Source organism: Pygoscelis adeliae, unplaced genomic scaffold, assembly GCF_000699105.1.
Source record: "Pygoscelis adeliae isolate BGI_AS28 unplaced genomic scaffold, ASM69910v1 Scaffold232, whole genome shotgun sequence".
Classification (NCBI taxonomy): Eukaryota; Metazoa; Chordata; class Aves; order Sphenisciformes; family Spheniscidae; genus Pygoscelis; species Pygoscelis adeliae.
In genome coordinates, this window is record NW_008824473.1 from 2,890,191 (window position 1) to 2,916,295 (window position 26,105).

General features: G+C 38.7%; 1 protein-coding gene across 1 annotated transcript in view; it reads left to right on the forward strand.

Moving 5' to 3' along the window:
• FGD6 (FYVE, RhoGEF and PH domain containing 6) overlaps nucleotides 1–20,613 on the forward strand; it is a 75,587-nt gene extending 54,974 nt beyond the window's left edge. Inside the window, 12 exon segments of the mRNA XM_009321355.1 lie at nucleotides 2,872–2,930; nucleotides 3,038–3,109; nucleotides 3,644–3,712; nucleotides 5,343–5,426; nucleotides 6,608–6,687; nucleotides 11,784–11,886; nucleotides 12,405–12,551; nucleotides 13,403–13,505; nucleotides 15,672–15,799; nucleotides 16,537–16,665; nucleotides 17,620–17,768; nucleotides 20,503–20,613. Of these exon segments, the coding sequence (XP_009319630.1) occupies nucleotides 2,872–2,930; nucleotides 3,038–3,109; nucleotides 3,644–3,712; nucleotides 5,343–5,426; nucleotides 6,608–6,687; nucleotides 11,784–11,886; nucleotides 12,405–12,551; nucleotides 13,403–13,505; nucleotides 15,672–15,799; nucleotides 16,537–16,665; nucleotides 17,620–17,768; nucleotides 20,503–20,539 (1,160 nt within the window). The 3' untranslated portion in view covers nucleotides 20,540–20,613.
• Nucleotides 20,614–26,105: the final 5,492 nt, after the last annotated feature.

Consider the following 26,105-nt stretch of genomic DNA (forward strand, 5'->3'; position numbering starts at 1 on the left):
AACTATGAGCCTTTCTGGCCTCCTCGTCTCTCTTTGTGCCAGGACAAGTGTTCATGTGGCAGGAGTGAACAAGATCAAGGAGCTGCTCTGGGTTATATTTAACCTGAGGAGTTCTCCAGTTTGACTTGTCACAAGTTGCACAAGCACAAGTGACTTCCACAAGTTTGCCTGCATGTGCGGGGAAAGGAGATAAGAGGAAATGAGAAGGAATGGTTGGTGATGGAAGAGGACAGGACTACGTGTTTCATGGTAGTTTGGGATTAAGCTGGTTTAACTTGAGTGTAGCAATGCAATGCACATTCAGACTGTTTTCTTCTTCCATGTGTGTGCCTCAGCAGTACTAAAACTGCTCCCAGTTGATGTTTCCATTTCATTTGCATGAGCCCCTGTCACTTATTTCAGTCTCTTCAGTGACATTTGTGCAAGCCCATTATCTTTAGGAGAGTTGTGCAGATGTAGTTGATTGGACTGCAATAAATGAGTGCTTTCAGTGCACTGAGCCAAGTTTGTTTTCTTACAGCTTTGTCTGCTAATACAGTACTGTGAAATTTATGAGTAAATCTCGTAGGACATTTAGACATATTTGAGTATATTGAAAATATAAACAAAATATTTTGAATTATGACTTTAAGAGAGAGAAAAGTTTGTCTTGCACTTCTTATGGCTGTGAACAAACTAATGTTTGTACTGCACGTTAAATAATTGACCACTTGAAAAGTGAGCAACTTAAATACATATTTTACTTTACATTTTCTTGTGATTTCTCCAGCTTCTGTGTTTTTTGTAGTTGTACCTTCCACAGTATTTTCCTCTCCTATACATCAAAGATAAAAGCAGAAGCTTAGTTGTAACAGTAACAGTGTTAATTTTATTCATTTGACATGTTTGATAGTCTATCTTTGAAACTGGGTAAGAAAAGAAAATCTAATATTTACTCACCAAGATCTTTCTTGTGATAATTAAGCTTAACTTCGTTCTGGCTTTGCTTAGTTGTTAAATTCTGTTGCGGGGGGGAGAGGGGAAGACTAGGTTTGGTTATGGTTAGTATTCTCGGAAAAAAAAAAAAACAAACACCACAATTCTTCCTGATGACCTTCATTTGAATACATTACTCCAGCTAAGTGGTATAAGAATTGGAATGCTTTTCCCTGCCAAAAACCACTTTGTTTATGGACATTGACCCTATAGATTATGTTGTTGTTTAGATTTGTTTAGTCTTGGCTCTATAAGTAGCCCTGAGATCCTGGAACTTTCCCTTCCACAACCAGCAAATTTTCTCCAACATTCTTCAATCTTTCTTGAAGTCAATGAGTAAGATTTTAAGTTTTTAATAGATATAATAGCTGATAGATGAAGGAAAGTATAACAAAAAATTCAGGTACTCATTCCTGTTGTCATGAATTCAGCTAAATTTCCCTTCATTTTCTTTCAAGCGAATGGGAGTTGGGGAGTGTTTTAGCTGGAGCAGATCCAGCATTTCCTAGTAGGAGACCACCAGCTATTTTTCAGCAGGCTCAGTTGACATCATGACATCTATATCTAAACTTGAATTTTGATCAAATGCTTGATATGTTTTGACTGGAGCAGCTCCAACATTTCCTAGTAGGAGACCACCAGCTATTTTTCAGCAGGCTCAGTTGACATCATGACATCTATATCTAAACTTAAATTTTGATCAAATGCTTGATATGTGCTATGCCTTTTAACTGTTTGACTCCTGTGCTTGCATTGCCTTGGTTCATGAAAATCTTGAACAGAAATTCTCCTTAGATTGGCTTCGGAGGAGCTTTTTGTTCGCACCTCAGTTTAGTTTCTTATACGGCTTCATGGCCTTCTGAACCTTTCAGTTCAGAAAGCCCTATCTTTTAACATGGTTGCTTTCTGAATATGAACTCAATGATAAGGGAAGTATATACATTCTACAGTACTAATAGGCTAATGATTATCTGGAAAAAAACCCCAAGGCTTTGGTTTTACCTGGTTTGGTAGGCTTTTCTGTGGACTTTTAAGCAAATGTAGTTCCTTTATTTGAAGTGCCTGACTGCACTTCTATTACTCAGAAGGTGCTAAATGCTTTAGAGACTACATTTTATGAGAGCATTTGTTCTAGCTTTCAGTTAAATGAGTCTTTTTGTTTTCCTACTTAAGTAAATCACAGATTTTTTTGGATAAGAAGCTTGGACGGGTTCTGTCTCATATACACTCACTGTTCAGTAATTTACATAATCCTTTTATGTAACCCATTTTTGCAGTTATACCTTAGCATATATTACAGTTGAGTTGCTAGCTATTAAATATGAGTACTTAATAAAATCCCTCGTCTTTGGTAATTCTTCTCTTTCAGAGACTTTATTTTTTCTTCTGCTATTAAAGGTTTGAGATTTAGAAATTTGAACTCTATACTGTTATCTTGAGGTGCAGCAAAACTAAAGGCAGAAGAAAGAAATCGCAAAGATTTGGATAATTTTTCTAGGTAGTATTCCATGACTGGCACTCGAGGCAGTTGTGTAATATGGAAAAAACTTAATCTCTACAAAAATGTTGTTAACTTTTCTGCTGTAAGTAGAGACATTGAAATTAAAGTAATTCTTTGTGTGAGAAACTAGAATTTAATTTTGCTTGCGGACTGTTTTGATTAGCTGTAAGAAATGATTGACACTGTTGGTTGAAGCAATGACTTGCTAGGGCACACTTATTAAACTGTGATCCAAAGACTGTGAGATCTGTGGGAAGTGCTCCTGAATGCAGTGACTGTACAATCAGATCCTTGAATCTTGGTGGGATGTGGAAGGTCAGTATCGTACCTGTGCTTTACATAATACCAATGCTATCTAGGCTGTATAACCAAAGCATCATTTCTTCATCCTTCAGATGCTCTAGCTGTTGTCATAGAAGTTGCAAACCATGCCAATGACATCATGAAGCAGGGAGTAAGTATTTTGACTTATGAAGCTGGTTGATTAAAGCTTTTTTTTTTTTTTAAAGTCAAGGATGCAAGGGCAATTACTTACTTACCTTTTGCTTTTTCTCCCTGTAGGATAACTTCCAGAAACTCATGCAGATTCAGTACAGTTTAAATGGACACCATGAGATTGTACAGCCAGGAAGGGTAGGTTCTCCAGCTGGCATTCAGCAGATTGCAGTAAAAGTGCAGCACAGATGATATGCAAGCAAAGTATTGAAGCTGGCGTATACCGAGAAGCAAAATGGTCCATCGTTTAATTATTCAGTTCTAGCAGTCAAATGAACACTGCCTCTCCGTATGTGTGTAGGGTTTTTTTTTAGACATTTATCTGATGAAAACCTACAATTTTTAGAATATGATTCCTTGCCAGATCTTGCAGGCAGGTTTTTTTCCTCAAGCTTAGCCTTGTATTTGTCACGGTTGCAAATGCAGGGTGGAAAACTGTAATGCAGCCATTCACACTCACTTTTAGAGAAACCCACTTTTAGAGAAACCTAAGGATGAACAGCCTTTCTCAGAAAGGGAACCTTGAGTCCCAAAATTTCTGCAGCACTTCTAGTGTAGTAATAATAATAATAAGCATAATAATAATGATGATGATGATGAAAAAGTCAGCTCATTTGTATGGCTTGTGCCCTGAAAAGTTAGGTTTTTGAATTGCTTGTTTTAATTTGCTAGGTCTTTCTGAAAGAGGGAACGCTGATGAAGCTGTCCCGGAAGGTCATGCAGCCACGAATGTTTTTTCTGGTAAGATGCTGCATATGTTGCTGTGTGCCTAACACTAGTGTAATTTTACGTGGTTAAAATATTTCACCACAAACATAAGTAACTAATAACTTCAGGTAGTGGAAAAAATGACCAGTTGTTGCTGTTCTGCTTGCTCAGTTCTAACTTAGAGAGATCATCTGTTGCATATGCACTAATTTTAACGGAAAACCATTTCTCACTAAAATGTACTGTTTTGAACAATGCTCATTTAAAATTTGAGCGCTTTTATGAGAAGACGTTAACTGTGGTAGTGCAAAAACTAAAACAGTTGCTCCATCCCATTTAGCCGTACCAGATCTTGAAACCTACAACTCTGCTGATGCTATTGCACCCTTCCCTCTCTCCCCTCCTCCTCCTCCTCTCTCCTTCCCCTGCACGAGCCCGCTTGCATCCTGAGCGGAGCACTGGGCTGGAAGTTGAGTGCTGGGTTCTCTTCCTGTCTCTGTTACTGTTTTGTTTCGAAACTTCTGTTCATCTCTGAAGTTTCTGTTTCCACTTGAACCTTTTGTTTGTCTCTTCTATCTAGATAGTAAAGCAACTGTTGCCATGTGTAATTTGCGGCGTTATTGGTCCACAGTCCTGGCTCAAATCTGGCTTGTAGTTACTGTAGTATGAATAAATATTTCCCTAGGCAGTCATGGAGTATGTATTCTAAGCTTGCAAGTGCCTGTCTTATGCTCTGAAGATGACTTTGTAGCATATAAAGCACCGAGATAACTGCAAATGATATCAGTTCAGGTAATACTCTCAAAAATCTGGTGCTATCTCAAGCTGGACTTCCCAAATCAGACGTTGCTAATTTGAGTGGCTCTAGCTCAGATTTTCTTTGTTCTGTTTTTTGGGGTGGTGGGGTTTTGGGGGTTTGTTTGGGGTTTTTTTTAGATATAAAAGGTGCAGGCTAGTGTTTATACCTTTAGACACTTAAGCAGTGATTTTTCAGTTGATCATGTTGTGAAGATTTAGTAAGGCTTGTGAAACATTTGGTTATTTTGCAAAGAACCTCATAGCAAAAGCTTAAGAGACAGTTCAGTTTTCTGGTCTGTGTTTATGTACAGTAAATGAAGTTGGGATCCATGTGTTGAACAACACAGAAAATAGAAAAAAAATCTTAATAGCTGTTCAGTTAATGCCTAAATGAAGCCAAGTCTGGTAGAACAGGAAATAAACAGTAGATGCGCATTTAAACTGGTAAAATTCACATGGTACATATGGATAAGTTTGTCCTTACAATCATAAATTGCTGATCTTAATTCTGCTATCTCCGAGTTTCTGGAATGTTTTGCTTTGTTTGAATGGTTAATTTTAATATCCTTTTAAAGAAATTTGTTATACAATATAGCTGTGTACATCTTTGACATCTGTGCACTGTTTACTCATGTGCCAAATGTATATTTACACAAGGAGGCTATAAATAGACACCTGTTGTTATCTAAATTCGTACATGAAAATGTTTCTTGGGTTCGAAGTGGAATAATAAGAAGTAGAAGATGCTCTTCTGGACAGTTGATCTCAGTGCTGTATGAGTTCTGTACTTCCAGTAAAATCCATCTGAAATTATCTGTCTCTAAACAGTCTTTAGTCATTAAAAAGCATTGCTTCTATATTACAGTTCAATGATGCCCTGTTGTATACTACTCCAGTTCAGTCAGGGATGTATAAACTCAACAACATGCTGTCGTTGGCTGGAATGAAGGTCAGTCACTTGTGAAAATGAGTCTTTCTCCAAATCTATTTAAACGCAGGCCTTCAAATTTTCAAAACACAACTATGTTTATTGTTGGAAAGAGATATTAAAGATGCTTATGTTCCAGAGCAATCCTGCAGGCTTAACGTTTCTTGCATAATATGGCCTGTGGGGTTGCTATCTAGGTTTCCCTAAAAAACTCTGTTGCCACAGGATCATCTCACCTGCATTTTGTCCAGTATTGTCCTACTCTGAAATAGTCTGCCTACTTATTTTTTGTACTGTATTTTGTTTAGACTGCCTCACTTTTGCCTTGTAACTGCTTTTTATTGCCCACACCCAGAGATTAGGCATCTCTGCCTGATAAGCTTCTGGTGGATCAAATCTCCATGGTTTATAGAGATCTCCTAACTGGGGGAAGATACGGCTTTTGTTTCTGAGCCTTCGTGGAAAACATTGAATTTAAGCCCTGAGCCCCTCTGGGTAGTGATAACGGACATGCACGCCATATATTGACATGCTCTCTGACATGACAGTTAGTGGGAACAACAAACCGTCGCCTCGGGAATCAAGTAACTTGTCTCCGGTCCCGTAAGAGAAAAGCACCAAGTCCAGCTGCGGTGCAGATCCGGTGCCCAGGTCCAAGCTTTTGCAGGCAGAGCTGCAAAATCTCTTCTGCCAGCAGGTGTCTCGTGGCGGCTCAGAACCACTCTTCTCTTAACTTTCAAACCTCCTTATGTTTGAAACTTGGTAGCTGAGAACGATCAACAGAGTGGTCCAGCCCTTGGGGGTATGGGGCAGATGCCCACTCTGGGGTACACCAGTAGGCTACATCTTGTCCTGCAGCAGCAGCAGTGCCTTTTTTTGCCCAGTTGCAGGAGGTGCTTAGAGGGCAACGGGCCTGGGCATGTTGAAGCACAGCAGGAGGTGTTTGACAGCTCTTGAGCTTCACTTCCCTGTACGTCTCCAGCGTTTGTATGGGGCCACAGTGAAATAAAATGGTGGGCTGCATGTAATCTTAGTGTAGCTGGGCCCTCTGGACTGGTGTATGATCTCCTACTTTTGAGATTTTTCTCTCCAATGTAGCCCTTCTGCAATAAAAATATAAGAGATTTTACAGTAAGTAAAACTAAAGCAACTATAAAAGTACCGTCTTGGTTTGAATGTCAAGTTTTCTCTCTCGACTGAAGGTTAAAAAGCCAACCCAGGAAGCATATCAGAATGAACTGAACATTGAAAGCGTAGAGAGATCCTTCATTCTTTCAGCAAGGTAAGTCTTACAAATGAATGATGGTTTGAAAACCATGTGATTTCAAACAGGCCACGAAAGCTTTTTTTTTATAGCTTATTCTGCACTTATGTAATGAAAAGTTACCCTTGGCTAGAGTAATTACAGAATAGAGGGACTGACAGATGGGTTTCTGGAAATAAGGTAGGCTTAAATTTAATAAATTTGAATTTATTTTTAAATGGGCTGGCAGAAAGGAAGCTTGGTCACATGTAATAAGTTTCACAGATACTGTATGAATTTGTCATCTCTAATACAGTTCACCGTGACTTGTAAGGAAGAGTGCCCATTGTGAAGTGATGGATAGAAGCACAAAAACTATAGTAAATGTGGCTGGTATTTGAGCAATTTGGGCTTAAGGCTGCAGCTGGTAGGGATTCTGCTGTCCTCAAGACTGTTAACTGTTAATCAGAGTGAATAAAACTCTTGCTTGGTTCCTCCTTTTCGGCTTAGCTACACCTTCAGAAACTTTAAGTAAATTGAAATATTATCCTCTCACTGCCTTTCCTTGAGAGGAACAAGAATCCAAATTGTTTCAATTCAATTAATTTTAAGCTTTGCTTTTCAGTATTTTTTTGTTCTTCCGAAGTTACTGATATGCTCTGTCAGTGCATTAACAGGACAGGGTATGAAGCATGACAATACATTTTGATATTATTATTGGTAACCGATATAAATTGGAAGAAGTCATCCTGGTCTTCTAGCTAAAATAACAGTGTAGTTGAAACAAAAAATGGATCTCAGTGAACCTGAAATTATAGAAATGGCAGCAATTACTGGAATGGTGCTTGTCTTTACCAGAAAACCAAATTCTGCAAGTAGCAGCAAAACGATACATGGCCTCTAAACCAGAGCAGATCTGGTCTGCCTTCACCGAGATGCCTTTAGCAAAGACCTGGTTTTGTGGATTGTTGTTTTTACTGTGTTTGAGTTGGAGTTTTATATGTTCTGACATTTGTGACAGTGCTGATACCAATGAAGAAAGACATGTTTTCTCTTTTGTTTAGCAAAGCTGAGCAAGGGCAGACTGCTTCTTTTTGTGTGATCTTGTAAATACCGACATGAGGATGTCTGCACAAAGATAACAGTATCTCTAGCTGAGGGGTAGACCAAGGTTAACCTTGTCAAAGTAGCCAAAGGAAGTAGCTCAATTGTCTGAGCACTAGTTATTTATAACAACAGACTTGAAAGGAGTATTTTTGTATTTTTTCAACAAATTTAAATGTTTCTTATTGTTCTTTCGCACATTGGGAAAAAAAGATGCATTTCACAGTTTAGGGTGCGATTCTGCTCCGGTATAATATGAGCAGGTCCGTGCTGCTTGGGGTGCCTTGGTGACTGCGTGTCACACAAGATACATGAAGACATTTATGGGATTGCAGTAGGCAATGCAGATTTATCTCTGCTTCACTTGAAACAAGCATTTCACTTTTAATTCAGTTGTTTTAAAAAATTGTAAAAAAATCATTGGAACTTGTGAAAAGATTATAATCTTTAAATACAACCTACCTATTTTCCACAAAACAGGATAGACTTGTCTTTTTGAGGAACTGATTAAGTGGTAGATTAAAAGCAACTCCTGTGAAATACATGCTGGTCCGTAGGGGAAAACCCCTGTATATAACATTGTCACCAAATTGGGCAGAGTTTGTGACATGCTTTTGTCTTGACCTTGAAATTACTGGAATTACCCTCACATTACCAACTAAAGCTGCTCTGATTTGCTCTTTCTTTTTTAGTGTTGTTGATCTTCCATCTTCGGAGAGCATTCAGCTCCATTATTTTTATACTTGCTGGAAGCTATGTGTATGCAAGAGCCCTAAGTTACATAACAGTGAAAGAGGTTGTATTTGCTTGGGATGAAGGAGGTGCTGGGGGCCCCAGGTGTAAATGAGGATTTTCAGATTGTTATCTGTTTGTAAGAGAGGCCTGGGTCTGTTGTGGTGTAGGAGGGAAACAAGTGAAAAACTACCAGCAATAGGTGCTTGCATATATTTTTTCCCAATTAATTATATTGTTCCTATTGATAAATATCCTGGATGTGAAGAGAATCAGTATCCTGTCAATACAGACTGCATCTTCCTTTTGATGATACCTCATTCCTAACAGCTTCTTGGCTCCTATGTGGTAAAAATCTCAATTACAACGCTGTTCAAATTAATCTTACGGACATTGGAGACAAATTTCACTTCTGTGTTTTTTTCAAATAATAAGCATGATGTGGAGTGTACACTGAAGAAGAGATTCTGAAATGATCCTGGGGGCAGAGACAGGGAGGGGAGCAATTAAGCTGGTGAAAGATTGCTAGTAATAAAATGTAAGCCAGTTAATAACTGAAGTATAGATTAATGCCCAGACAAGAGTCTTTGTCACTTCAGGTTTAGTTTTACTGACTCCATTAGTATTCTGCTTTATCTAGTCTGGATGGAGGTTTCAGTTTTCCTGGGATATCTGTAGGAATGTGTATTGTTTTACATGGTACAATGCAGTATTGTACTAGAAATCTCTTAATCAGAGAAACAAGTTAGCGCATCTGCATGATACAGCACTGTGCAGAAGTAAAGCTTTGGTCCTGAAAACAATAGTCGTGCCAGCCTGACGTGGTCTGAGGCCAGCTGGCCCCGTCCCCCTCAATAAGGCTAGGGAAGAGCTACCCCAGGCAGACATAGCTGCATCGCCTCCCCTAAGGATAGCTCATGCAAGACTAGCTCAGCTGGGAGAGGTGCCCTAAGGCTCTGATCCTGGAAACTACAGGGTTGTACTTCTGTGAGCCCTTCTTACTGTGAGCTGCTTATTCCAGTGGGCAGCTGCGACACGTGGTCCTAGCACACGGTTGCCAGTAATAACAATTGCTGGGGCTCTCTGCAGTCCATTTAAAAGTTCTCTGCTGTTTTGTTAAAGAAAATCTTAAATAAAAAAAAAAAGAAAACCCTAAGAAAACCTTGCAATTTTAGTAAACAAAACAGCTTTTGGAAGGATGGAACAAATAATGGACCTGCAGTGAGGGAGGTGGTAGGGCTGTGCAGCTGTAGGGGAGGTCTGGGAGTGACAGCAGAAGAAACACTGCCTATTTTGCTGCAGCAAACCATTACATCAGTTGAGTTGCCGATGGCACCGCCTTTGCTCTTAAGTTCTGAAGGATTGTAAACAACCCTAAAGGCTAGCACTAGCAAACCTACCAAGTGCAAGCTCCCCAGTGAAATATTAGGTCATAAGCCATGTAGCTCATTGTGCAAGCAGCCCTATATGTAGCAGTCCCCACATGATGGGGGATGCTTAAATCTCCAAAAACTGGTCTGACTTTAAATTTAATTATTTAATATAGTTTTAGGAACCTAATTAAATGTAACCAGATTTTGAAAACGCAAAAGGATTTGATTAGAGTTATGAATGTTACGTAGCTAATGCAGACCAGTTGTTCTTACCAGATGAGGAAGCAAAGGTAAATAAACTGAACAAAATGTTCCACTCAGAGTGTGAGATATTGGGACAGACAATAAGACATTGCTTTGCCCTTGCTTGTATCTTATGTCCTTTCCTTTTGTTCTGATTTTGTTGCTGTATGCGCTAGATCGGTTTTTTCCCCTTGTGCCTTACAGGCTTCCCCCATGTTTACCTTACCAGATCTGTCCTCTCTGATTCTGTATAGTACTCAGTTTCATCTAGTTCAAAACCCCAGCTCAAAGTATTTTACTTAAAGGTTCAAAGATGATCAAAGCTTCCAAATTCACTTACAAAAGCCATTAAACAATAATTCTTGTTGCACACCTAATTTGTGTAAATCATTGCTTTCCTCGTCCCTAACTTTCCTTTTAATATATTCATCATGTTCAATTCCTTGGTTTAAACAAATTAATTTATTTGATACTATTTAAGAAGTGGGGAATAAAAAAAATATCAGTAGTAGATAGTGGTTTAAATTTTAGAAGCCCTTTTAAAGCTGGGATGGCGTCTTAATCAAGCGGTCTAGCTGTTCTGCCACAAAACTGCCTCTTCCTTCCTCAGAGCACCCTCCATGGTGCTGGCACAAGTAGTTGTTCAGCTGTGTGATGAACCCAGTGGGTAAATTGATCCAGAGGAAGGGCAGGTTGATGGCTTGCTTTAATACAGAGTTGTTTCCCAGTCCAGCCCGCTGCGCTTACAGCTCACTGTGTAGCCATGTGTGTTCTGGCTTGAGGGAGAAAATAAGACCTAGTGGCTGAGGGGGAGTATAGTAGGCTGCCCTTTGCGGCGGCAGCAGCGTGGATTTCTATTATGTGAAAGTAGTGGTGGGCCCATGGCCTCAGGAAGTGCTTTGGCATTGCACGTAATCCAGTATAGCTGCAGGTTCCTGCTGTGCCAGGCACTCCTCGTTCTCCCTGCTCCCCGTGCCATGCCACTTCAGCCTAATGCTTTCCTTACGCTTGGTTAGTGATCCACCAGCTGCGGGATAAAGAGATACAGTAAGGCCATCTGTTTATCTCTTTGGGTTAGCTAATCCAATAGAAAAATTTGGGAAAAAAAGAATTATTTCAAAGCAGCATGACCTGGTAGGAGCAAACAGTCAGGAGCGTAAGGCTGGGGAAGAGACAGCGTGTTTTTTCTGACAGAAGCTCGGGGCTTCACAGGGTTGGGTATAACAAACTGCACCCTGAGACAGAAGGAAGGGGGGGGGGGGAAGGCTTGCTGAAATTTCAGAGTCCCTCTCAAGAGGGAGGGCCCATGCCTTTGTTCTGGGAGCACCATTTACACCACTGTTACTCAAGCTATTCAAGGGTCCAGGGAGAAGGGGAAAGCAATGACATACAAGCCTTGAAACAATCACAGGGTGTTTTGGAAGGAGGAAAGGGAGGGAATCCACATTATAACAACAGACATAGAAATCGTTTTTAGTATTAGTCAAAACAAATAACTGACACTATGCAGACAGTTAAAAAATAATGCCAGCTTCAGTAGGAACTGGAGACAGCCTATAAAAGTGAAATTGCAGGAGAGTTAAGTCAATGTGTAATAAAGCTAATGGAATTGTAATCAACACTTGCTTCTTAGTTTTAAATGTTAATAATAATAAAGTGATTTTTTTTTTTTTACTCCAACAGTTCTGCTACAGAAAGAGACGAGTGGTTAGAAGCTATCTCCAAGTCAATTGAAGACTATACAAAAAAGAGAATCACATTTAATCCTAGCAAAAGTCTTGAAGAGGTATATCACACCATTATTGTTGGTTTGTTCCCTTTCTGAAAATAAAGTTTATTTGCAGGTGTTTAGAGAAACAAGAGGTGTTCCATGATGAATAATAAAACAGGATGGTAAATGATAAGTGAACAGATGATAGAACAGAATCATATTTCATAATGTTATCTACTTCATAAATTTAAAATTATTTTCTTCCAAAAAACGCAAACCAGCTTTCTCAATTCTCTCGGTAATCTTGCGAACAGAAAGATGAAATGGAAAGATTTTAAAATATAGCAGCTAGTGATATAAATAGGCTGGTAAAGCTTGAAAGGCACACAGCCTTTTTGAACTAATTAAATCCAGCTCTGTCTTCAGGCTTGCATTATAATGGTCACTGATGAAATAGTAGATAACATTTAAGACCATGACAATTTCTCAGAGAAGGCTTTCCAACACCATTAGAGTTAACCTATAGTCACTGATAAATATTAATCTTATTTTTCATCACTGAATGTAACGGTATTCTGCCTATGTTCTCCCAGGCAGATCCAGAAAAACAGGAAGAAGATAGTCCGCTGGGATCAAAGGCTCCGATCTGGATCCCTGATACTAGAGCGACTATGTGTATGATCTGTACAAGTGAATTCACCTTAACATGGAGAAGGCATCACTGCAGGGCATGCGGAAAGGTTGGGCAACTCTGTAATTACCTTTTCAGTTAAGTCATTCAGGTTCCTTGTGTGACAAATCCAGACGGAGCCTGATAGCACCTAAATGACTCTTTCAAGGGAACACTGTATTATGGCACAAGTATATGGACTAAAAACAACATGTTGGGTTGTTTGTTTGTGGTTTGGTTTTTTTTAGAGTAAGGTGTTATGACAGACCGGTGTTCAACCTTTTAACCTGAAACATGTTTCTTATTTTGCATTTTGGAGTACTGTTTATGGTTGTCTTCTGCTTCTGCAATTACGTAGTACAAACGAAGAGTGTTAGTTGAAATGAGAAGAATATCTTCCTCGCTAATTTTCGTAAGATAAATAATGATTTTGTTTTTAAGTTATTACCAAACTTATTTTATATTTAACACTTATGAAAGGTATATCTAATAAACCTTTATTTTTCATGTTTTAATCAAGTGAGAATACAGAATTCACTGCAGTTGAGACATCTGTGTTGTGGAGAAATAGTCAAGAGAGCAATGACTATTTTTAGTTATTTCTTTAAAAGCTTATGATTTAAACAGTTCAGTAACACAGTAGGCTTATTCTACTTTTTATGGATTGTTAACATTGGCTTATTGACTTGTGTAATTCAGTGATTTTTTTTCTGTTTAAATTTTTATCATTTAGAGGAGGAAAGAGCAGCATGTTGAATGTAAGGACGTAAGGAAAAGCCAAGATCTTAAACCATTTTCAATGTAAAATAGTGCCTATTTCAGGATCTGTTATGGGATTAACAGCACTGAAGTGAACATCTTTGAGCATTTGGTGATTCACAGGTGCACATCATGTACAATAATGCTTTTATCTGTTTCCAGATTGTCTGTCAAGCTTGTTCATCAAATAAACATGGTTTAGACTATATGAAAAACCAACCAGCAAGAGTATGTGATCATTGCTTCAGGGAGCTACAGAAACAAGGTAAAGAAAATCTGCACAAACTGACTGTCTTATTTTTGTGACCCTTATTAACATGGTATGTCTGTGCCTCATCTTTACTGCTGGGTTCAAGTGCCAAACTCTGCTAGTGCCTGAAAAGTGATAGGCATAGAATCATAGAATCATTTAGGCTGGAAAGGACCTTTAAGATCATCAAGTCCAACTGTTAACCTAGCACTGCCAAGTCCACCGCTAAACCATGCCCCTAAGCACCACACGTCTTTTAAATACCTCTAGGGATGGTGACTCCACCACTTCCCTGGGCAGCCTGCTCCAATGCTTGACAACCCTTTTGGTGAAGAAATTTTTCCTAATACCCAATCTAAAGGCATCTGAGGTTATAAGAGCCCAAACAAGTTTCTGTGGAGTAAGTTAGGAAGTGAATTTGCAATACATTGGCTCTTCCTTCCAGAAACATGCATGCATTTGCCCTATGATAATGACATGTAGCTTATGCTGCTTTCTTTGAGATAACTAGTGTTACATTGCTTTTCATTAATCACAGGGTACAAGTGTACCTTAAAGTTCTTGCAGTTTATCATGAGCTCCCAGTGGGTTGATGTGTACTTTTACTCTCTGTAACTTGTATGCCTGTAAACTTCATTTTTGCCAGCTAAGCTGCTGAGATAGCTGAAGTTCTGGGGCTCTATAAAGACATAGGCCTTCATCTTACTGAAGCTGAGTCTCTTCAGCTTCAAGCCTTGGCTCATCTGGAATTCAAGAAGTTGGCATATCTGCATCTCAGTTCTGAGGGCAAACTCTTAACGGTTTTCAACGTGGATTTCAACGTAAAACACCATCGCTAGAGCTATTTTCATGGAAACACTTTCAGAGAACTTGGTACTACTGATGCGTGGTGGTAATAACATTTGCTTAGAGAGGAGGTCCAGGGTCAGTTTCCTTCTCATCCTGAGGGAGCTCAAATCCATCTCTTTGAAGGAGCTTCTTTATCATTATGCAGAAATGAATGTAAAATCAACGGGGGCACTGCCCAGTGAGGTGAGAATCCAGTTCCATCTCACAAGACTTGCTCTGAATTCTGTCCAAAGACTCCAGTATAAAATACATAAATGAGCCATAAGCAGGGACTGAAACAGTTTGCTGCCCTTCCATCTGGCAGAGGCTCCAGTTCAATACAAGCTCTCTAGGGTATCGGGAAATCTGTGATGCCCCAGTGAAATAATCAAGCTATGGCTTCCAGCATGCTGGGAGTGGCATTTGTCACGGGCATGTGGAAAGCAGCATTGTCAAGCCTTGAAGTGGTGGTGGGAGCCTGCAATGATGGGAAGATGGATTGCCTCGTCCACCTGCAGGTCTCTGCATTGGGCACTAGAGGCTGCTGTGCTGCAGGCAATTTTAGGTGCTTTTAGCTGGGAAAAGAGCTGCAGAGCAGGTGTGGTATGGCTGGCAATCCAATTTCTCTGCTGCTCTGCTCATTATTTCAGAGCCTCACCATGTTCAGGGACAACTCTAGAAGGGGAGTTAATGAAGCTTAGGGCAGCCCTACTCCTTCCAGGCTGGGCTGGAAGACAGTGGTGGGTGTTGCTAGGAAAGGAGGTTTTAAAGGAGGTAAGTGTTGCAGAAGTCTTCCAAAAAAGATGAAGGAACTGCTTGTGGCAGTGGAGAAAGATAACACGTGCTCTGGAGATGGCAATCTCCAGAAGTGTGTGTCATGGCATGGTGCTGGAAGAGGAGCCCTACAGCATCCATACTGAAAAGAGCTGAGAAGATAACAGATGTACAGAATTAAAGGACAGAGTTGGGGAACAGAGGTAAAGCACAGACTGAACTGCAGAGGACAGCTCTAAAAATTTGGTGTGGTTTTTAAGACTTAATTTTCACCCTGCTTATGGGCAAAGGTAGTTCAGCATCAAGAAAACAGACTTTGAAAACAAACAAGACCAATCTGTTTAGTGGGGTTTTTTTTCAGTCTGATTGTGATTTGGGGGATTCTAACTCATGGTGTTGATGATAATACTGAAAAGTTAATTCAATGCTGAGTTTAGTGTGATTAGGTGTTACTATTGAAACACTGTAATCAGAATAAAAATGTCATCTGTTTCTAAAAAAAAAAAAAAGTCCAAGAATCGCTGCCTGTGTTTAGTCATCTGTGACATGAAAGCAATATATTCATCCTCTGCATTCTAGATAACCAGTGCACTCCTAAGAGTGGATCCCCAGTCAACCATAAATCTCCATCAAGTGCCTTGTCTACGGTATTACATAGTATTCCCTCTGGAAGAAAGCAGAAAAAAATTCCTGCAGCCCTCAAAGAAGTAAGTGCTTTATTGGTCAAAAGTAATGACTTGTTGGTATTATATCATCAATATTAACAGTGAAAAAAATAATTCCATACTTTAGCCATCTTCTCTAGAATCAAAAGTTGAAATTTGCCTGTAACAGTGGTTTGGGCCTTAGTTTTATGTAGGGAGGGACCTGAGCTATGAAGCAGTGTATAAACTGCATAAACACCTGTGAGACTGTGATTCAGAGAGATAGTCAGAATTGTAATTTCTTTCTTGCTTCCCTGTGTTTCAAGGAGTTGTGATTTACCTCTGCACCAACAGCCAATGAGAAGACTCCTACACCAACTCAGCCCTTGGCTTATGATTAGGAAAGGTAGAGCTAAACTCCGCCTACCTACACTGGAGGTCTTGGGAATGGGAGGAAGTAATTCTTCTTCTTGTATAGGAATGTGTGTTCTCCAGCTGTACGTGGTCCTCAGTGTTTCAGCCCTCTCTTGTCCTGTTGCATCCAATTTAAGTTCCAACCCTTAGTGACTGCAGAAACCTCTCTTCCAGCCCAGATAGATGGTGGCAGACAAAATTGTTTTTCTTTCAGCCGTCTGAGTTAATTAGCAACATTAACTTGAAATCAGGTAAGAATTTGAGTCATTGACAGGACAGGGCTCTGGAGATCTGCTTTAAAAAAAGCTGCACTGCAAAAACCTGGACAGATGCATACATACTCTTGGGGTTTGTTTGTTTGTTGTTTGTTTGTTTTTTCTCTTCAGGTTTCAGCAAATACAGAAGACTCTACAATGAGTGGCTACCTACACAGATCTAAGGGCAGTAAGAAACCATGGAAACACCTATGGTTTGTTATAAAAAATAAGGTGCTATACACATATGCTGCTAGTGAGGTAAGAGACTACATATTAGAAATCAAATATCCAATGATAATACTGTCTTTGTTACAAAGTTGTTTATTTTTATGATCTAGAAACAAGCTATAAAATTAGATCACCTTACAGTAATTGATCTGATTGCGAGGTAGTACTTTGAAAAGGCCCAGTGAGCTTGGCACCATAATATGCTGATACAGCTACGCTGTTTCTGATTCCAGACCTAGCTTTGAGTACCTCTGCACTGCACACCATTGCACAGTTGTAGGTATGTTCTGAGTCAGTTGAATACATGGGGGGCTGTTTGGATGCATCACACTGGACTAGTGGCAAAGCCAACATTATAAAAGCATCTTGAAGTATCTTGTTCTGCAGTTCCATAAGGTATTTTGAATGCTTGGAAAATGAGCAAACTAAATCTCTTTACTTCTCCTCAAACTGTCATCTTCAGCCTGGAGTTGTTATTTAATATACAATGCTGCAGTAGAAAAAAAGAAGTGCATCTTATCTAATGGCATTTGCTTTTTTATTTAGAATATGTAGTCCTATTGCAGTGTCGAATAATCTCTAACCAATATATAAGCTCTGCACATCCCAGCATGTGCTGAGAATGTAGTTTTATTGCATCTTACAATGTTTTGCAACATTTTGATAGAAGAAGTCCTTACCAGGCAGAACGATGAGACTATACAGTCTGATACTTTCTATACTTGAAAGACAAGGTAGATGTTATCAGGAAAGTAAAAAGAGGAACAGCAGTGTTGAAGTCTATGAGGTTTTGTTATTTCCTGTCCCCTGATTCATGCATGGAGACTATAAAAAGCAGCATTTTGTGCATGACTATTAGTAACAACTTGTTTGTTGTATAATCTGTTGCAATGGTATGGTGCATGAGTAAAGTCTAAATGTATTCCTTAGTATGTCTTAGAAGCTCTAATTTTGTCTTGTTTGCTTTTTTTCCCTGTAAAATAGGATGTGGCAGCACTAGAGAGCCAGCCTTTACTTGGATTCACAGTCAGTGAAGTAAAAGATGAAAACTCAGAGTCTAGAGTGTTCCATTTACTGCACAAAAACACTTTATTTTACATATTCAAAGCAGATGATCCCCATTCAGCTCAAAAGTAAGAAACTATTTGAATTAATTTCTGCTACGTTTTTCTACAAAATGTTTCAGAAGTCATGAATGTTAATATTCACAGATTAAGCATGTGTACAAAAGATGCATATTATATAATACGTAAACAAAACTTTTAAATTACTTAAACACAAGGCCCTGGTTCCATTAGGACTTCTGAAATGCTTTAAATGAAGAAGCAGACTGTCCTCTGCAAAAGAATGAATGTAGGAGAATGGAAAAGTCTAAGATAAAATAAGAAATCTTTCTTTTTCCTAGCGCATTCCTTTATCCCTAGTCTGCTGAAGTGAAAATTGAATGTTACCTTTGGAGAAATCCAGAAAATGTGTTTTAAGGATTAAGTGATGTGTCCCTTTTTTATTTCAAGCTGTAAATTTTAGTTATTTTAATGAATATATGGCAGTGAAAAATAAAGCAAACTCTAAAAAGTAAGGGACAGAAGTTTGAAGTGTGTGTGCAGATGTGTATGAGCACCTAGGCACGCTTAATAAGTTCAGACCAAAAGCTTGAATTCAAAGAACACTCAAACAAGCTGTTTCTTTTCAAGTCCTGCTGATGTGTCTGTGTTTGAAGTCATATTTATCAGTTTATGTATTGTGTGTGTTTTATATAAAATAACCTAGAAGCTTCGTCATTAATCAGTAGAAAATATTTGCTATATGAATCATGGACTAAACTGGAAAGGGGCATGGAAGCAGTACACTTAAGTTATCTTGCCTATACGCCTAGCTTATCTGACTGGTTTCACTGCAGTTTTCCCAAATGAATTTTACATTAATAAAATAGATTTCATGCACTAACTAGTCCATTATTAATACTTAAGCATTCAAATGGCTGCAGGTATAGTTTTGTGCAAACAGGGATATTCTAAAAAGTATCCAGGATAACTGAAAATTTTGAACAGCTGAGAACATGCTTAATGACACTTCTCTACACACAAAATCTGGAAGTCTTTATTTGATTTTTGGGGGTATTTTGTCTTGCAGATGCACACAAATGTTTCCTTGTTAATTAAGATACAATTCTCTTGTTTCCACTGCGTCTCATTTGTACTATCTAAAACAAAACTAAAAAAAAATCCAAGGCATTCAATAGCTTTGTTTTCCTATTCAGACAGTGGCTTTTGTCCTCAGTAGGAAAACTTGAAATTGGACATACTCTATTTTACTGAGGCTAGTAATAATGTTAAGTACATTAAATCGCAACCTTTCTCCAAGTATTTAATATCCTTAGGACATTTATGCTGAACCTCCAGAATAAATGCTGCTTTGATAGCATTAAAAAAAAACTGCCACAGAGAACATGCTGTTGGCCTGTTTGCATCAGTGGACACTATTTTTTCCTGTTAGGGCCAAAGAAATATCTGATGTATTTGTGTAAGTACAGTAATAAAGTCTAACAGATGTTTACTTTTTGATGAGCTTTTAAATTTTAGTCCAGTACTATGTTCAGTGCTGAAGCTGTTTATGAATTTGTTGTATTTGTATTCCATTTTAGTTATTTTTAATGAATATATGGCAGTGGAAAATACAGTGAGCCCTAAAAAGAAAGGGATAGACGTTTGAGTTGTGTGTGCAGACAGGCATGAGCACTTACACATGCTTAATATGTTCATACCAAAAGCTTGAATTCAAAGAACATTGCACACAGTTCAAAGTTAAACACTCAGGGCAAGGAAGAGCCAACATCTGTGACTAACGTTTAGATACCCTGTGAATATTACGACAGGTTTGAATTTCCATGATAAAGATAATTTTATAGTCTTTGTCTCGTTCAGTTCTTGCAAGATTTTTCACTCGGGGAAAAAAAAATCATGTGGGCCCCTTAACTTTACATGCACACAGTTCAGCCCTCACTTGGAAGACAGAATTATTCCATTTTTTACTGTATTTGTCAGTGTAGCATCAGAGTGCTTCAGAAACATTAATTTTTGCAGCATCCTTGAGAAGGTGAGGATGTTTATCACCCTCATAATCAAGTAGGAACAGAAACCACAGCTATAGGGGGTAAAAGTATTTGAATATTAACTTTGAATTTCCAGTTTGAGATACCTTGGATCACCTGTTTGGGACTTCCCTGCCTTTACATAGCCTTGTATTTTCACGTATATAATGTGCACGGTATCTGTTAATATGTGATTCAGTAGTGGCACATACTCTGTGTGTGAATACGGGGAAGTTCTGTCATCATGCAAAGGCACCATTCCTCCACCCCAGCCCACGTGCCCTGTGGCTTCCTCCCTCAGCCCCACTAGTCCTTCACTAAAACCCTTGTACCAGCTGCAAAAGCAGAGGGCATGGGTTATGCAGATGGCTACCTCAGTTACAGTAGTGTCCTGATCCATCCCAGATCATGTTTGCAGCGAAATAAGGGGTTTTTTAAAAGGTATGCAGTCAAGTTATTAAAGTTAGCAGAACCTTGGCATATCCTACTTTTTGAGCATTTGATTCCCCAGCTTCGCTTGTTCTTTATGCGTGTAACTTCGGTATGGAAGAGGTACGGAAAAAAGTTTCTGCCACCTGGCCTTGTACTGATACCTGACGCGTCTCTAGCAAGCTTTGTATGTTTGGACTCATTGGATAGATTTCTGGCATTTGCACTAACAGACCAACCGGTAATGGAAGTATGATGTAACTTCTTGTGTGAATCTGTAGCGAGTCACAGCAGTGTGATTTATACTTTTACCAGCAGCTTCCTAACAGTGTTTCATTTTCTAATAGGTGGATAGAAGCTTTTCAAGAAGGCACCATATTGTAGCAGTGTCAGCATCGTGTCTGCAAGTTCAAAGGCAAATGTCCAAGGATGGTGGTAAAACAGAGTACAGCAGCTGTTGAAAGCAATGGAATCCTGCCGTCTCAACCTACACAAAATTGTATATTTGTCAGGATTAGGAGTTGTTGCATTTTTAGCGTAAGGTAATACTTTTTTAAAGAATTGTGTGTATTTCTGTGTTGATACAAAATGTGTTATTTATTAAATTCCAATGTTTACTTTAATGGTCAGAATTATTTGTGAGGTCTGCAATGAGGTCCAAAGTGCCCAAGTTGTTAGAATGGCAGGTGGTCGGTCAACATATTCATAAAGTTTGTGCTTTTTTAAAAGAACAAAACACAAAACAAATCTGTTGCAATTGCACAGTTCCTCATGATTTGTGTATAGGTCTTGAGCTGCTGATGCTCACTTTGCAATTTAGCAAGAACAGATCAGAATAGGAATTTCAAAGGTTTTGGATCTTTGTTGGCTATGTAAACTCCTTCAAGAAGTTGTATAATATTGCTGCTCCTTTCCTTGAATGGCAGTTGAAATCTTGCATACCAGTACATTAAAACAGTACAACAAATTCTGTATCACAGAAGCAATTGTAAAGTAAAGTTCAATTATTAAAAAAGACAAAAGGGAAAAATATTTTAAAACAGACTTTGCAATTACAGAGATAAGGCACTAGAGCTTTTACAGTACTACAGATGCCAAAGAGACTAAATGAGTCATCTTCAAACAATTGCAGGATGTATTTTCTTTTATGTTTCCAGTAGTAATTTAAAGCAGACTAAAAAATACATTTTTTTATATACCAGGAAAAGACGAAATATCTTATTTCTTTCAAAACTTTGTGTCAAATGAGTTCTGTATGCAGTACGAAACACTGTATAAACTATTGTTCAAAGAACGTTAAACAAATATATGCACCCCCCCTCCCAAAATTTTAAACTATTGTATATTTAAATACTATGTTTAAACTGGAATTGCCATACCAAGAAAACCCGGCTTTTTTAGTGCAGATGGCATTGAAATGTATACCATTCTTTGAAATACCTTTTGTTTACACTATGATTTGTTCTGTTCGACACTTTAAAACACAATTCAGTTTTAGGTGTTTAGGTTTTTTTTTTCTTTAAGAAAATTGTCAGTATACCTCATTAGGAAATACTTACTGATGATTCTGGTGCATTTATTCTATTTAACTTTTGAAAATTTTTTAACACTGTAATAGCATAAATGGAACTAGAACTATGAAAAACATATGAAAAGAAGCCATTTTTATGTCAAATGCGATGCATATGTAGCCAGTTAATTTTACTGTATGAAACACTTCTCAGTAGTCCTCTGAACCAAGGTAGTTGTGGTAACAGAATTAAGAGCAATTCACTTTTAATTAATAGTTTGAATCCATGTTAATAGCTATTCTGTGGCCTCACATAGGAAAGAGAACAGATGATAGAATAGTTAGTAGTCATCACGGAAAGGCCAAGAATGAAAATGCAAACCAAAATTCTCTTATTCCCTCAAATACCTCAAGATCAGGTCTAAGATACTAACATAGCTCTGAAGAAGCTTGATTTTTCCAGAGCTGCTGTTAAGTTAGTAGCGGGCTTGGAAGCCTAATGCTTAGTATTAACTATACAAGTAATTTCATTGACTTCAAGCATTTCAGTAGAGTACCTTTCTGCATCAGGGACTTAAGGCTGTAGATCTGGCTTCCCTCATGAACGCTTGAGATTTAACCACATAGTGTTTGAAAGTGTCTGATCAAAGCCTTTATTCTCTTTTATTTTCATACAAACGTGATAAATGAATAGTTTTCTCTTGTTATATATAAAGGGCTTTTACTTAATTTTCAAAAACAGCTGCTGACTGAAACCATGTAAGCTATTAGCATGTCTCTTCAGGGTGATTTCTGACATGGCTTTTACTGTATCCAAAACTAAACTGATACCAATATAACATAGATGTGATGTGGCTTTTCCAGTTGATATTATCAAAGGGAAGAGCTTCTTAATATTTTTATAGGGACTGCACACCAACTAATACAGAAAGCCATGAACTGGCAAATGAATCGGGAATTTGGCTAGGAGCAAGCTGATTTAATTTCAATTTATGGTTTGATATTGACCCTCCCTACTGCAAAACAGAGCAATAAAAGTCAAAACACATACTGAATAAGGTGCCCAAGTTCTGCCTCATGTGTGGTGTCAAACTACCTCTCAAGGATTTGGTGCAGAGTGAGAAAATAGTTCAGAGTGTTCTGTAAAAATCAGAGGACTTCTTCCAGAAGCAGTTGATCAATTAAAAAAATCTGTGACAGAAATAGATTAGAGCGGAGCCTTAAAAACAATAGTACACATATTGCAGTCTAATTCTGTGTGAAATAAATCGTCTTTGTAAACACGTTTGGATATTTCTTTTCCTCTTTCTCCAGCACTAGTGCTTTGTGTCATATGAAGAACCCACAACATAGGCATTTTCATAACATTTTCAGGTGGTTGCTTTTCAAACTTAACCTATTTCTCCAGCTCACCTCCCATTTTGATTCATTACCATCAAAAGTAAAGTATTTACGTCTTGGTTTGACTAAACACTAAAACAAGACCAGAAGTTTTTCAACACCTGGCTACCTCCTTTTATAAGAATCTATAGTTAATAATTAATTTAAAATTGGTTAGTAGAGTATGAGACAAACATTAGCATTGAATATTAGTTCTAGCATCTTTATTCTTGAATAAATGAAGGTTCTAGGATCCTGAATTCTCTTTAACTTAAAACTATTTTTTGTGCCCAAAGGACTTAAAAGAAATGGATAGCTTAGCAGCTGTGGAACACATTTTACTAAATATTTTTTGTGTGTGGAAATGTGATTACTCAATTATGTATGTTACATCATAACATAAAGAGATGTTTGGAAAGACACATTCAATGCATTTGCCATAACTGCTGTCCCCTGTATTTACCATCCAGATAGGCTTTTGTTTGGAGCAGTCCTAAATCATACTGTCTAAATGAAAGAATAGAATCTTTATTTTGTAAATGAAAACAGTTTAAAGTTGTTGTAAATATTCCTGTGGATATGTATCATTTTTGTATAAATAAATTCACATTAGTTGAGCCTGCATCAGTTTTTTTTTTTTTAAATATTTTCGGGTTTTTATGTATTACGTAATTCATGTATTCATCGATTTTTCAAACAGCAAAATTTGCTGTCATTATCCTGCACATCAGTCTTGCTTTAAAATTCGTACTATGTTTTGCCCTTACAAACAGAAAATAGCCTGAAAATGTAGGCTGTGTGCAGACTGACACTGCTGCTGGATCTGACCACCTGAAACATTAGTTTTAAGTGAATTATCTTGCTCATGTCAGCCAAGACACCGCACTCTCACTACCAAAACTCACCTGTCTTTGCTACAAAAATTATTTCCATCTTCCTGCCCTCCTGTCTTTCCTTAGCTGCCTCTTGCTGTCTAGTTCTTCACTTTCTGTTCCTTCCTCCCCAGACCCCCAACTGAAAGCCCATGCCTTCACGAGTTCACGATGCTTGTTTTCTATAGAGCCCCTCCACAACCAGGTGCAGAGCCGTTGCTGGAATGCAGCTTGCAGACATAACGTGACAATCCAGAAAAATTGCTCCTAAGTAGTCCCACCTGTAGGACACCAAGCAGTGGGGTTTTATCTCCTGAAGCCACCTCCCAGCCCTGGGGCGTGACGGCCCTTCTGAGCTCCATCAGCACAGGAATGAACTAGGCTCCCTGTGCCGATGTGCTACAATGCAGTGTGATTTATAGGTCTATGAGCAGAAACTCTAGCTGCAGCAACAGCTGACTAGGATGCGTTAACCCACGGAGAAAGCACTTCATTAATGCAATATTCTTGAACGCTTGTCAGTTGGAGGTAAGACAGTTCTTGGAACACAGGATGCAGGATGAGAGGGCTATTCTCTCAGTCTCCTGGTGAATAGACATACCCGTGGCAAAGGAAGCATCCTAAGAAACCATAATTCTGAAGAATTAAGGGAGTTGTCTATGTGAAGGTCAAATGAAGGGCGTTACATTCATAAATCCTTTTGCAAAATCCAGTTCTGCTTTATCTATTAAAGCATGCCTGAATCACAGTTTCTGTTGGCGTAAGTATTTTAGCAGGGCCAGTAAGGGAGAGGTTTTTCTGTCGGGTTAGTTATGCTGTCTCCTTGTACTTCTCTGACAGATGTTTGAAAGCAGTTTTTTGATAACTTGCAGTAACAGCACAAAGGGTTTTGCTTCTCTGCATGTTTTTGATAGGGATGTGTCTCTTGTAATCCTGGCTGACACAGCTACATGGACGTGCCTTTGTAATACAGACCAAGTATGAACTGGGTCACTTGCTAAGGAAAAAAATCAAAACATGTTTTACTGGTTACAGTGACGTTCCTGCTCTATTGAGGATATCAGAATACTTGTCTGAAATAAGCCTCGGTGCAAATTCCTTAGTATTTGTTGAAATAAACTGCAATAAGCTCCTTCATTTAGAAAATGCACGTGCAGCTCAGGCTAGTTTGGGAAGTGACAAGTACGGTAAATTGAGAGTGCTGTAACATTTGACACTTTCAGGAAATGCTTAGCAAGTTAATTGCTCCAATTTAAAAAATTTTCATAAGGTTCGCCTGCATTTAGCTTTTGGGAACGTGTTTGATCAGAAAGCAAAATACGATGCTTGCAAGTACTGACTGAACTAGCGATCTTGAGCTAGGGTAGCTAGATGCAAGTGCAGCTGTGGGACTGGGCGTGGGAAAAAAAGCAGTAAAGGAATTGGCAAGATAAGAGCGTGAATGATTTTATTAATGTCAACACATAAATTGCTTGTATTTTGGTTTTTTTTTTCCATATCTCTGCTTCTCAGATGTTGATGCTTATGTCATCTGATTCAGTAGAAATTGCATAAAATGGTCTAAATGAATTTCAGGTAATGAAATGGCACGTACAGCCCCGCTGGCCTAAATGATCTTGTAAATTCCACAGCTATACAGTCTTCGTTGAACAGATGGAAGAGGAGGGGGAAAAAGGGACACATTTAAAGTATAAAACTTATTTAAAATCAAGGTCACTAAAATAATTAGCATAAACTAAGTAATTAGCTAACACAACTTTGGTCCAAACAAATGTCGAGACGTAGCCGAACAGCAGTAAGTTGTTCCTTTGGCACTTTTCTGAAAGCCCTACTCCAGCAGGGCGAGCACTCATTAGCAGCCAGGCTCCCCATTGCCTTTCCAAACCCCGTTCAGAGCAGCGTTGACATTTAACCAAGTCATTTGCTGCTGCCGTGCTGGCGGAGAAAGACAGCTCTTTCAAACACCGCTGGCTGAACGGCTACCCTTAACTGCGGGGGTAAGTCGCAGCGCCATGAAGCGGTTTCCGTCTTCATCATGTCGCACATTTCAAACCGCATCTGCAAGTCTCATCTACGTTATTTGCCTCGGTGGGAAGACCCCACCAAGCTACCCAAAGCCAAAAGCCAACGCTACGCGCCTGTGGCGTTGAAAGCTGACACGCTCCCGTTTCCCTGCGGAGAACCGCAG